This window comes from Copidosoma floridanum, unplaced genomic scaffold (assembly GCF_036245765.1).
Source record: "Copidosoma floridanum isolate Cflo_tuat_1 unplaced genomic scaffold, Cflo_Japanese_pri ptg000030l, whole genome shotgun sequence".
Taxonomy (NCBI): Eukaryota; Metazoa; Arthropoda; class Insecta; order Hymenoptera; family Encyrtidae; genus Copidosoma; species Copidosoma floridanum.
In genome coordinates this window covers 27,359,286-27,371,658 of record NW_028321907.1, presented here as the reverse complement: position 1 = coordinate 27,371,658, position 12,373 = coordinate 27,359,286, and the positions used below count along the sequence as shown (strand labels likewise).

The window sequence follows — 12,373 nt, the reverse complement described above, 5'->3', positions numbered from 1 at the left end:
TTGAGGTCTGCTGGATACACTTTTGGTCTTGATAAAGAGTTGCATACAACGGATAATTTGGAGGATGAAGAAGTGGATGAGCCCAAAGGTAATTTACATACACTGAAAATAACAATAATTTTCAGCAAACATTTTTCTATTAGTTTCTAAATGTCATGTTATCTTTTCCAAGGAGCTGATTATAAATGCTTGACTGAAGTTAACAGAGCCTCGCATAAGGATAGTGAAGTTATAATTAAGTGAAAAGAACTTAGACCCCATCGTGTTTTGCTCCTTACAGGGGAAAAAAAAAAAAAAAAAAAACCCATCAGCTTGCATGAGTATTTTACCAGCTTTCCATGTTTGCGAGGAGCTTTGGCAATTATTTTGGTAGTATTTGAAGAACTGCTCCTGCTGCGTAATTTTTCACATGCGCTTTTAACAGCTCACATTCTCTTTTCCCTTTCAATTTTTTTTAGCTACAAGCTGATTTTGAGGCTGAAATTGAAGGAGCAGGTTTATCGGATTCTGACGCTAAAAATCCATCAAACACCACGATAAATTTTAATTCATTATTCGTTGACAATTGGCCGGAGTTTGCTTCAAAAGTAGTCCAGCATCTGAGGGCTAGTAGATCCAATGAAATAAGAAATTTTTTCAAGACCAATAATGAATTAGTTCTTTCAGGTTTGTGAATAAATAACGCATATCAATGTGAAGATGAATTAATATTGTAAAATCAATTCAATTTTGTATCTAGGTACATGCGATAGTCTATTGGCAATTTTGTTGATTTCATTAAGTCCTTAAGTGTCGCGTAAAATAAAAATAGGTACCACATCAAAAATCTTAACAAAGTATGAAATTTCGAAATGTTTTGTGTTACACATCGAGATAGGTGGGCCATAATTTTTTTTAATTTTTAAATCATTAATAATTATTGGAAAAAAAAATTTTGTGTGCATAATAAATGTAATAACATTCCAGGATTCTAGAGATAGAATAAAGGAAGTTGAAGCGCACGAGCTGTGGCTTCAGACTCTTGGACTGCCACAGTATCCATTCATAATTTTTTGTGGAAAGTTACCCACAGTTGAAGCGTTTGTGTGTATTAACTCTACACAATATTTATGCGAAAACCCATTGGAAGCTGTGCAACTATGCTACAAGTGCCTCACTGCCTTGAAATCCTTTCCATATATATCAGAATCTGCTTGGGCGACTATAAATTCTGCTATCTATAACTTACAGCCTTATAAAACTGTAAATGCGCACGTTGCCAATTTTGTACAAAAGGTGAAGCTGGTTTCCGTATCCAAAAGAAAAAGCATAAATGACTCTTCAAAGTGCATGGATGAATCTTGAAGTATATTAAATTTTTTAGGTGTTACATTTCTTGAAGATTAATATATAGAAACTAAAAAAAAATTTTTTCATAACGAAATTAATATATATTTTAATAAAAATAATGGATTATTCCAGTATATTAAATTTTTTGCTTATGTTTTTCTTAAAACTATATTCTGATTGTAATTTACCTCGTGACATTGTGGATACAGTGGTATGTTTTTTAAAAGATTTTATACAAACAATTTATCTTCCTTCCTTGAAAAAAGATATTTTGCAAATATTAAAAAAAGAAAACGCTTCTCACACAGCATTAAAAGAAATTGAGCGTTGTTTTGATCAGCATAGTACTTTTTGTGAGGAAGTTAACACAGAATGTAAACGGTTTTCATTTTTCCAGAATAAAGGTCTTATCATAAGTAAAACTTTTATAATTGGTACATTTTTTAAAGATGAAATTTTTGAAAATGAAGTTGTACGTAGGCCTCACGTTATGACAGATGAATATTTACCTGTAGAGAAAAGCCTTAAAATGTTTTTACGAATTCCGGGTGTCTTTAATGATACAATAAACTATGTAAACGAATTAAAATCAGAATCTACTGTTATTTTAAATATTATTTAAGCAAGGCTTTGGAAGGAAAAATATACTTATACGTGTTCGGAGGATGTTATTTTACCTTTGTATATATTTTTTAACGATATGGAGTGCGGTAACGCATTAGGTACTCATTCTGGTACAAACAAATTTACGGCTATATATGCTATGTTGGCATGCCTACCACCCCACATAGCCTCCACGTTAAATTGTATTATTTTTCACAGTGTTTCTCATTATTCTGATAGAAAGAACACGACAAACGAAGAAGCTTTTAAATCTCTAAAGAATGAGTTAAATTATTTATACCAAAAAGGAATCGAAATAAATGTTGGGGGTCTAATCAAGGTTGTGAAATTCCGTTTAGCTTTAGTAGTAGGTAATAACTTAGGTTTAAATTCAGTTCTTGGTTTCAATGAATCGTTTGTTAGTCACTGTTTTTGCAGAGTTTGCAAATGTTCCAGGGAAGAATGCGCCTGCTTGTGCGTTCAGTCGGATGATAAATTAAGAACACGAGAAAATTATGATGAGGACTTGAAAAAATCAGATAGTTCAAAAACAGGTATCAAAGTATTAAAGAAGAGTGCACTTTTAATGGGGTCACTGACTTTCATGTAACTGAAAACATGTCAGTTGACCTCATGCACGATTACTTGGAAGGTGCTTGTATGTTTGTTATGGACTTTTGAATACATTTATTTAAAAAAAAAATATTTTTCTTTAGAGCTTTTGAATGCGAGAATAGCAAAATTCAATTGTGGAAAAGCAACCGCAAACAAGCATAACAAAATTTTTCCTAATCGTTTATGAGAGCATAACGATCTCTAAATGTCAGCTTCTGAGATGTTATGGTTTGTTAAAAACTTTTGTTTGATTATTGGGGATAAAATAAAAGAAGATGATGATCATTATAAATTATATTCATATATACAAAGAATACTGGATATCTTACTGTGTCCACGATACACGATGGCTGATTTAAAAATTTTAACGGAATTAATTAAAAAATTAAATTCCTCTTACTTAAAATTCTACAGATCTTTAAAGCCTAAGATGCACTTTTTAATTCATTATCCAACTATTTTACTTTATAATGGTCCTGTTATACATTTCTGGACGATGCGGTTTGAGTCGGCCCATTAACCAGTAAAAACTATCGCGGAATCAACAAAAAGCTCTAAAAATTTAGTGCGCACAATAACAAGGAAAATGTCATTAAGACTGTTGTACTTGGTTAATTCGTTAAAAGTATCAACGTCAAATATAGAATGAGGTCCCTCTTGTTCTGTAAATGAGATAAATGTAGTTGTAATTGAAAAAAAAAAATTCTCATATATTTTATAAACATGTGACTGTTAATAATATTCGCTCTGAAGTTGGTATATTTTTACTTTTAGGCTTTCTAGAACACTGCGAAGCTCAATTTGGCGAGATTATAGAAATTGTTTCAGAAGAAAATGATATAATTCTTCGTTTTCGTGTTTATGAAGAACTAGACTTCGATTATCATGTTCACGCATACGCTGTAAAAAATACGAGAAAGCAAATCTTGCTCAAAGTAAACAAACTGCAGCTTCGTCCCACACTATTCTTAATTATAATAAATAAACAACAATATATTTCTGCACCGTATGGATTATAATGGGCACGATCCATTATGTTTCGAATTTTTTATTTACAAGTTATGTACATTCTACTTACGTTGAACGTGCCTGACGCGATTTCATTGTTCATAAAACTACTGCAGATATAATCATTTGTAATATTTTAATGATTTATGTATTTCGTATACCGCATAACGCTTAAAAAACAGTCAGGTTCATGATAATCAATATTTTAACAAATGCATAGCACGTAATATGTATGATGTTGTTATGATTATAAATTATAAATTATTTCTGATATCAATATAAACTTCTTTAGTTTTTTTTAATTTATTATTCCCCCCCCCCATTATTGCCTTAGGCAGCAAAAACAGAGAAACAAAAAACTTTTATTATAAAAAAAGTATACTTTCATTTTCACAACATATTCAAGTGAGAATGTATATATAGAGCAACTTTGTGGTTTAAAAAAATCATGCAGTAAATCAAAAGATTATTCACATGAAATCATAATATTGTGCAGTGCCTCAAGCAGTAAAGCGTAAATAGGTATACAGGTACCCCTTGACTTGGTTCATCACGCGTGCTAAAGTCGCGAGCTCTACTGTCGCTAATCGAGTGCACGCATTAAGCCGCTGGTGTATGGGTATCTCATAACGCGACTTTATTATCGGCTGTGCGGTAGCTGTTACTATTGAGTGTATAGGCATCGTACGTGCGACCATCGTACAGCATGAGCTCATAATCCGCGGCAGCTGCTGCTGCTAGAGACTTGACAAGTGATGCCTCAGTGTAAGAAGCAGACTACGTGCACTCAGAGACAGCGGAGCTCGCGACCTTCTTTCAGTGTACGACGAGTGGGTTCACTTCAGCTAAGATGTACACTGGTGATAATCTTTAACATCCACTGGATCTGATGAGAGGAACTCCTCTGGATTATCGTGTTGACGTCTCATCACCAGAGAATAATGTTGAGAAGCTGACCAAGAAGATGGCAAAAATCCATGACTTGACAAGAACTACTATAGCTGTAACATCTTGCAAGATCAAGACCCATAATTTTAAACGAACAGGAAAAGTCAATTTTTCGAAAGGATAAATAACTTGGTTCTTTAATCCACAACAAACCAAAGGAAAAAGTCCAAAACTGCTACTAGAACGGTGTATTTAAAGTTGTTAAAATGGTTAATGATGTCATCTGCGCCATTAGGATGCCATTAGGATGTCACAAAAACACTAGAAAAAGATGATACATATGAGCAGCATTGTGATTTTTTACGAAAGAAAATTATCCTAACCACTCTGCTTCGATTTCATTTTGTATGGTTTACTGTTCCGAAGACGTGAGGCAAAAGCCAAGTAGGAACGTAAAATGAGATCTATTAAACGTCATTTCTTATTTTATTCTCAAAGATTAAACCATGTATCTACATTTTAAATTACTCTGAAAAATGAGGCATAGTAGAATGAAACAGATACAATAGGAGTGAAGATGCTCGGTAACTTGTTGGTGTAGTCAAGGTAGAGACTTCAATCACTACAGCTGTAAAGAGATAATTTAGATGTAGTTGGACTTACAGTTAGATATCATGTCCTTGGTAACTTGAAAAAGGGGTCAAGTAGAGTCATTTGGTATCTTGGAGCTGTCTTTACATTCTGTAGCTGTAACGGAAGAAGATAAAGTTGATATTTTGGAATGCTGTATGGTGCTTAGTTTTGTGATTCCCAGGACGACAATCTAAAAGAGAAGAGGGTAAAGTTGGGTATACAGTTACAAAGTCGTGGAACGTATGAGGTGCCGCGAGATAAAAAATGTAGCTATGTGTTGCTAGGTGTCGTTGTTGATAAAAAAATAGTAGTTTAGTTGAGATTGTAACCTCAAGCTAATTACTTCTGTTCGCTTTTGTCAATAAAGCTTAGTTTCGTTTTGTAAAGTAGCGTGTTTCAGTTGTTACTGGTAAGCGTAACAATAAGGATAAATTCGAAAAGGGCTGAATTGTATTAACACAAGTAAGTGAGATATCTACAATGAGCAAAATTAACGCAAGCTATTGGGTTCAGTGGCGTTTTTTTAGCTATTTCCAAGGCAGTGACAGTAAGTTTACGCACGCTTTAATATATGTACGTCACCTGGTAAGTGCTATTACCAGGCTTTTATAGTTTCCTCCAGGATTGTCACAAGCATCTCAAGGAACATTTAAAGGACCCCGGAGCCATCCAATAATTTAATAAAGATCTAAAAGGGAAAGTGAGAAGTTAGTGTTGTCTAGGAAAACAAGGGAGAAAAAGTGGGAGAGAAAGTATAAGCCATAAGACTGTAACCAAGACGAACAGTGGTGAATAAAGTGTTTGTGAAGTTTCAGGAGAGCTGTACACCAAGCAAATCAGAGAAAGAGGGAGAAAGAGAAGAGAGAGAGATATCTGCGTCCACGTACAAGGGTATTTAGAGTATAGAGAGTGAAAGAGTCGTGTGGCTTGCGAGGGTTTTTGGGGAAGAGAAAATCGTCAGAGACAGAAATTTTGGTAAGTGTGCCAGTCATAGTCTAGACATGGAAAGCAAGGAATGGTGTAGTGTTGGATGGTAACACGTAACTCAAAGTATTTCTGACAGTTTTGTTTGATTTCAAATAAACGGTGATATTGGAAAGATTTTTGGTGTTAGACTATTTCAGATAGTGATCAAAGGGGCATCAAAATAAAGCAGTGCATGGTGACAGGCAGCCAGATAAGTGGATATATGGGTGTACATTTTCTTTAAGAAAGGTCATTGGAATGACTCTGTAATAGTATGCCATCAGCACCACAGAGTCATAAAATAATGTCTGGATACAAAATGTATATTGAATTTAAATTATCATCATTAGCATACAAAAAAAAGTCCTGTTAACTTCTACCGCAAGTTTGACCACTAGTAAATTCATGACAAGTATCATATACTGCATCCTTAGACTTTTTCTCAAACCATACATGACTCTATTTAATTTACATACGCTGTTTTAGCTGATTTTATAATCTTTAGGTTGATACGTTCGTGCTCCAGCTTTCCTTGCTTTCGACATATATGCTGTTTTAATCAGATGTAGCTTAGTAGAAGGACATGATTACCTCTGCTTCAAATATCTTGAAATACTCCCTTAGTGGTATATGAACGTTAACTGATTAGGCTTTTTACACTGAAATGTTGCTGAGTCAAGTGCTTTACAAACAGATGAGGAAATAAACGAGTTAGAAAAATAAAATACATACTTTTTATTCACTTTCAACATCTTTACTACTTTTTTTCACGTACTACTTGTCCTACCCTAAAGCTTGTTCGTATACTACTACTTAAGACGACAGTGGCAGGGATCAAATGCTCATTATTTCATGAAAATTGATGTTTTATGTCCATAATTTTGCCTCAGAGTGCGCCGCTACTTCGAAGAGCAGTAATAGCCCCTAGTAGTACACCGGGAGTAATTAAATCATGACTCACCCACACAAGGTAAGTTTACGTACCCTTACTTGAGATGGCAAGAACAGAAACCAGGGTTACTCTGACGTAGATTCTCTAAGTGGTAATCTTCTTCTGCTGCCTTTTTTAAACTTTATTTTGATTCTGGATTAATTAGAATAAGCTTCAGTGTGAACAATATGTTACCGCTATCAAAGCAGTGAGCTTCATGAGTGTATTACTTCTCTGGTTCATTGTATAAACCATTATTAGTTTTTAAATGTCTAAAGTTCATAAAAACATAAGTGGCTCAAAATCAGTGTCCATCGCAAAAGTTGCTAAAACTTACATTTATTACAGGAGTCTAGTGAGTTCTTGACGGTTTCTACTATGAGTGTAGTCAGTGCTGAAAATTTGGAAAAGAGAGTGTTGGTTACCTAAAATGTTCTTTAAAATGTAGCACACTTTTATACTATTCATTAAAAGTTTCATCTGAGATTTACCATAAGCTTTTTTACATTGGAGTAGTCAAATCGAATTGGGATTATAACGCAGTTAAACACTGCTTTATTTTTTTTATTTTTGAAGTAAATGCATCAAAGTGACAATTTTTTTAGTTTCTTCTTTAATTTTCAAAATTAAAATATTCGGTGTTAAAAAAAATACTTTATTTGAGTGAAATCTCCTACAAAAATTGCATGTACGTACCTTGTGGCTTAGAATGCTGGCGACGGTGCTTGGAATCAGTCATGATGACGGAGAACCAGTCAAGGAGTCGATTGGCTATCGTAGGCTTCGATGATGGTGGACAGTCAACGCTGCCATGTGAGTCGTTCATTTTAGACATCGTCGATTGTTGCTGCGATTGGTATACTATGTGTGATGATCCATTTTTCTTATTAATTTTTTCGTTGCTCTTAAAGATCTTGTCATCGTGCTTCAGGGCTTTCATAGTGTACGGGTGCTGCTTTGCATAAATTGATATTGTAAATGCATAAAGTGCATGACAAATTAAATTGATAATCACAAATATATTTATTCACAGTTTATTTCAGGTTAGTTATCAACATGATTTCTACTCTGATATTAATTAAGTACGTCACTTGATAGGTTTCCTTACTTTACTTGCTCAATAGGCCACATCTGTCAATACGTACAACTCATCAAATGTTCGACTCATCTTTGAGCACAAATAACTTTTAGAGTGAAACAAACAATTTTTACTGCAAATTTTTGTCAGCTATTGTGTTAAATTTTTTATTAATTAGTAGGCAAGTTATTCATATTAACTACTTTTTGTCAATACTAGATACTGATAATACACACACATCAGAAGGACACAGTGTGTGTCTTACAAATCATTAAAAAATCATTTAATTTATTGAGTCTTATCAAACTGCAGAAAAAGGCATAAAAATTAACAGCGTTCGGCAGTTCATAGCGAAACATACTCATGGACTTATATGAATATGCGTACTAAAACAACCCAAGTTTAATAACCAACCTCCACAAACACACACATACTATATGTATGTCTTGTCTTTTCACAATCGTATTATCAAGTGGTGTGGCAGGGCGAATGCCAGGCAGGCAAATTTGAGAAGCATGCCATGGTGATCGGGTACCCTATTTACTGCTATATTTGATTACTAAATTTTCAATTAATAAAAAAATTTTTATTACTATTTTACCAGAGTATTTTCCATTTAATATAACGTTTTGTATGCTAAGCTATGATTTTCAATGCAAATACTATTAAGAAAACCATGATAACATTATACAAGAGCGCAACGTACACTGAAATGGCTAAAATCTCCCTCCTCCAAATCTAGTGTGACTAGACCGTAGAGTTAGCTACATGCTGGCCATAGCATTGTACAGAATACTCTCTCAGTTTGTGAAATCTGCCTGTACTTGGCAATAATGGCTGAGTTACAATGTCAATAGCCACGAATGAATTATTACCGTAAATGAGTATTTGGCGTGGGTACCGTACTGCCAGCACTGAGTGGTGGCTGCATTTTAAACTTAAGCTTGTCCTACAAATCTAAAAAAAATTTAAGTAATCGTATTTTGGCAAAGAATGGATAGGAATAACCTTTTTTTTATCATTTTTATATTTTGATTATCTTATATATGCAAAGGATCGCGCAAATACGTGGAAAGCTACACTCTACCCGACTGTTCATGATCACTTTCATTTTTGAGTTGTGTGTAAAAAATTATTTCACTTATGAATAACTAAGTATTACGTATTGGCACTCAACAGTTAAAAATTTGCTTGATTCTTACAGATATTTTAAAGAAAATGTAAAATAAGGTGCGCTGGTTGAAACGACCAAACTGTTAATAAAACATTAATTTATAGTATAACTCTTACCCTGCCGAAAATTGTTAAAGCTGTACACTTCACGAAATAAAAGACTACAATATTAAAAACTGGCAAGAAATATGTAATAATGGATATCAATAAAGAAAATTTAACCAAGTAGATATGACAGTTAGTAATACTGTAGTAGTTGTATTCATAACAGTATATGAAACAACTGATAAAGGTATTACTTAAATGATTCACTCTAAGGTGCAATACTGACATTTGGAAATGATATAAGCAATTAAAAATTTCAGTTCGTAAATTAAGAGTTTCACAATGGTATAGTAAATCAAAAGATCATTGTATTAATATATTACGTCACTAAAACCAGTTATTTCATGTCAATAACAAAGATATCGTTAAAGAACAACGGACGAAAGCCACTAAGGATCTTCATTTTTATTTTTAAAGCAAGTTTAAAACATATCAAGGAGTTTATTAAAAAAGAGAAGTTTATATATGAAACATCAAGAATTAAAACACTCTCTTTGAAATTAAACAACAGTTTTTTAATTTTATAACCGTTTGTGCTTAGTTTTTGTCGATTAAAACAGATTGATTTCAAAATTCCACCAAAAAAAAGTTAAATTTCCATGAAAAAACTATCCTTATTTTACAGTAAATGGTTCAGTAAGTTTCATGTATTTGGTATCCATAGAAAAAAAAAAAAAAAAAAAAAAAACAAGACTGCAATAATGATGACCTTGTGCAATGGTATATAATTGAAGCCAGCCCAGCAAGTTATAGTAATTTATTAATTTTGCAAATTATTGACACGCTTCTTTCTCTGATAAAATATTTGCGTTATTTAATTATTGATACAGTTGTACAGTTGTAATCTAAATTCAGAATAATGTTTGAAAACTCCCTTTTTTGGTAAACCTCATGACTTTATAAATAATGAATGTTGTTTGGTAAGATTTTTTATTCATTTAGAAATCCGTATTAAGATATTCATTTTAATATTAAATCATTTTTAATAAGTAACAGTTCTTTGATCTCGTAACAAACCTCATTTTTTCTTTTGATCGTATTGCTTCTTAAATCTTTTACTTTGTTGAATTCTTTAGAATCAACAACATTTAAAGTACTATACATCTTAAAAAAGGTAGTGAATATTATCATAGTTTCTGGTATTAAAATAAAAACTGTATTAAGTACACTATACTCAATTATTGTTTTTGTAATCTTGGTTTTTTTTGATAGATACAAACACATCAAACTCTCTTTACCTTCCACTTAAAAAGAGAGTTTTTTTTTCATGGATTATATTCAATTTACCATTTATTCTAGGGACAACGTCTATGTTTAGATTTTTAAACATTTTATTATGTCATTAGAAAATGTAGGAACATAAAGTTAACATATCATTGCCATTTTAACGAATATTTTTTAAATTTTTTACAAAGTGTTCTCATTTCTTTATTTTCCAAAATTTTTTTTTATGTCGTATTTGTTGATAATGCAAGTGGGTTTGATATGTTTCTGTGTAGCATCTGTTTTACTATTTATAAATAACAGATCAAAAAAATTTATAGTCATATTTATTAAATTCAGAGTTACATTTATCTTGTGCTGATTCGTATGTAAATATTCAAAATACTAAGTTCATTAGTTGACAATTTTTTAAATAAGAATGCGTTATTATTTTTTATTCTTTCTTATAAACTTACATTTAAAATGTATGTCTCAAAGTCATTGTGTACCTTTTGTAAAAATATTAAATTATTAAAAAAAATTCATAATTAAAATTAATATTTTTTTTTCTTAAGAAATAAATTGCTTAGTACAATTTTTTTTAATTATTTTATAATTTTATAGAATTATCTTGCAGTGCACAACAAATTCTTTTTAACTTCATTTTAAGAGTAATTTACTAAATCGTCAAGCACAAAATCCAGAAAAAAAGAAATAAGGATGTGAAATATCTCTTAATAAAACTATGTATTAAAAGTGAAAAAAGTATTTTCAAAGAACTTCTTTGAAATAATATTCTTCAAACAGATTTTTAATGCTTGTCTAACTTTTCTTTTACATCTTTCGAACTAACCAACTACAAAGTCACATGGCAAACTTGTATTCATTATAAACTGTCAACACAAACAAATAACTATCTTGAACTTCCAAATATTTCATTTTATTCATTACATTTAGACTCTTTTAAACACAGAATAATAATGTAGGTATACGTTTTACAATCATAACATAATTTTTTTATAGTAGGTAAGTATGACTTTTTGTCTAAGAAATGATAGGTCTCAATAAAAATTTTTTACTTCTGTATTTTTCGACGGCCACATGCTGACTAAGTATCTGGTCGTGTAATTCAATTTAATAAATCAGGTAGTAGCGCCCTCGTCACAGCCAGTGATGAAACTTCTTTAACATCAGTAAAGAAAGCCAAATAGCATGGGCGTGCATGAGGACACATTCTGAAATAATTTTATTTAATAACATTTTTCGCTCGCAAAAAGCTAAATCATTTAACTTTGAGTAGGATAAGTATTTTTTAGTAAAAAAACAAACTTGCGAAGTCTGGCTTTGTGCCTACAGACATCTTGTTTAACATAGAGAGCTTGCGAAATATTTATCAAACTTTGTTTAAAGAATGGAAACGTAACATCAGGTGTACGTTATTATAAATGTCCATGGGTAAACTGACCTTGCAAAAATCAGGTGAGTAATCAGGTGATTTCTCATACCAAAATTTCATCTGTTCAGATTTTCAATTTTGTATGTGTTTTTTACTATTTTCAATTATTTTATGCGTATTTTCAAAAATTTTAAGCTTTAATTTTTTTTTCCAAAAGTTTGTACTTAAAAATGGTTTAAGAAACTTTAAGTTAAAAAAAAAAGGTCTTAAGGTGACTAGAGACAGTAAAAAAAGGTTGATAGAAGGAAAAAAAATTACATGATATTTTTGCATGAAAAATCACCCGATTTATCACTTAATTTTCAAAAGGAAAGAAGGCTAGTGCTTGGTAGCTGTGTTGGTTTACACAGATTTAATAGCATTACACCCATCTCTGCCTACTTAT

At 31.9% G+C, this 12,373-nt stretch overlaps 1 protein-coding gene across 1 annotated transcript in view; it reads right to left on the bottom strand.

The window, feature by feature from the left end:
- Cow (Proteoglycan Cow) overlaps positions 1-12,373 on the bottom strand; it is a 912,191-nt gene that overhangs the window by 343,609 nt on the left and 556,209 nt on the right. Inside the window, exon 7 of the mRNA XM_089596981.1 lies at positions 7,670-7,925. Coding sequence (XP_089453107.1) covers positions 7,670-7,925 — 256 coding nt within the window. The remainder of the gene's footprint in view (positions 1-7,669; positions 7,926-12,373) is intronic.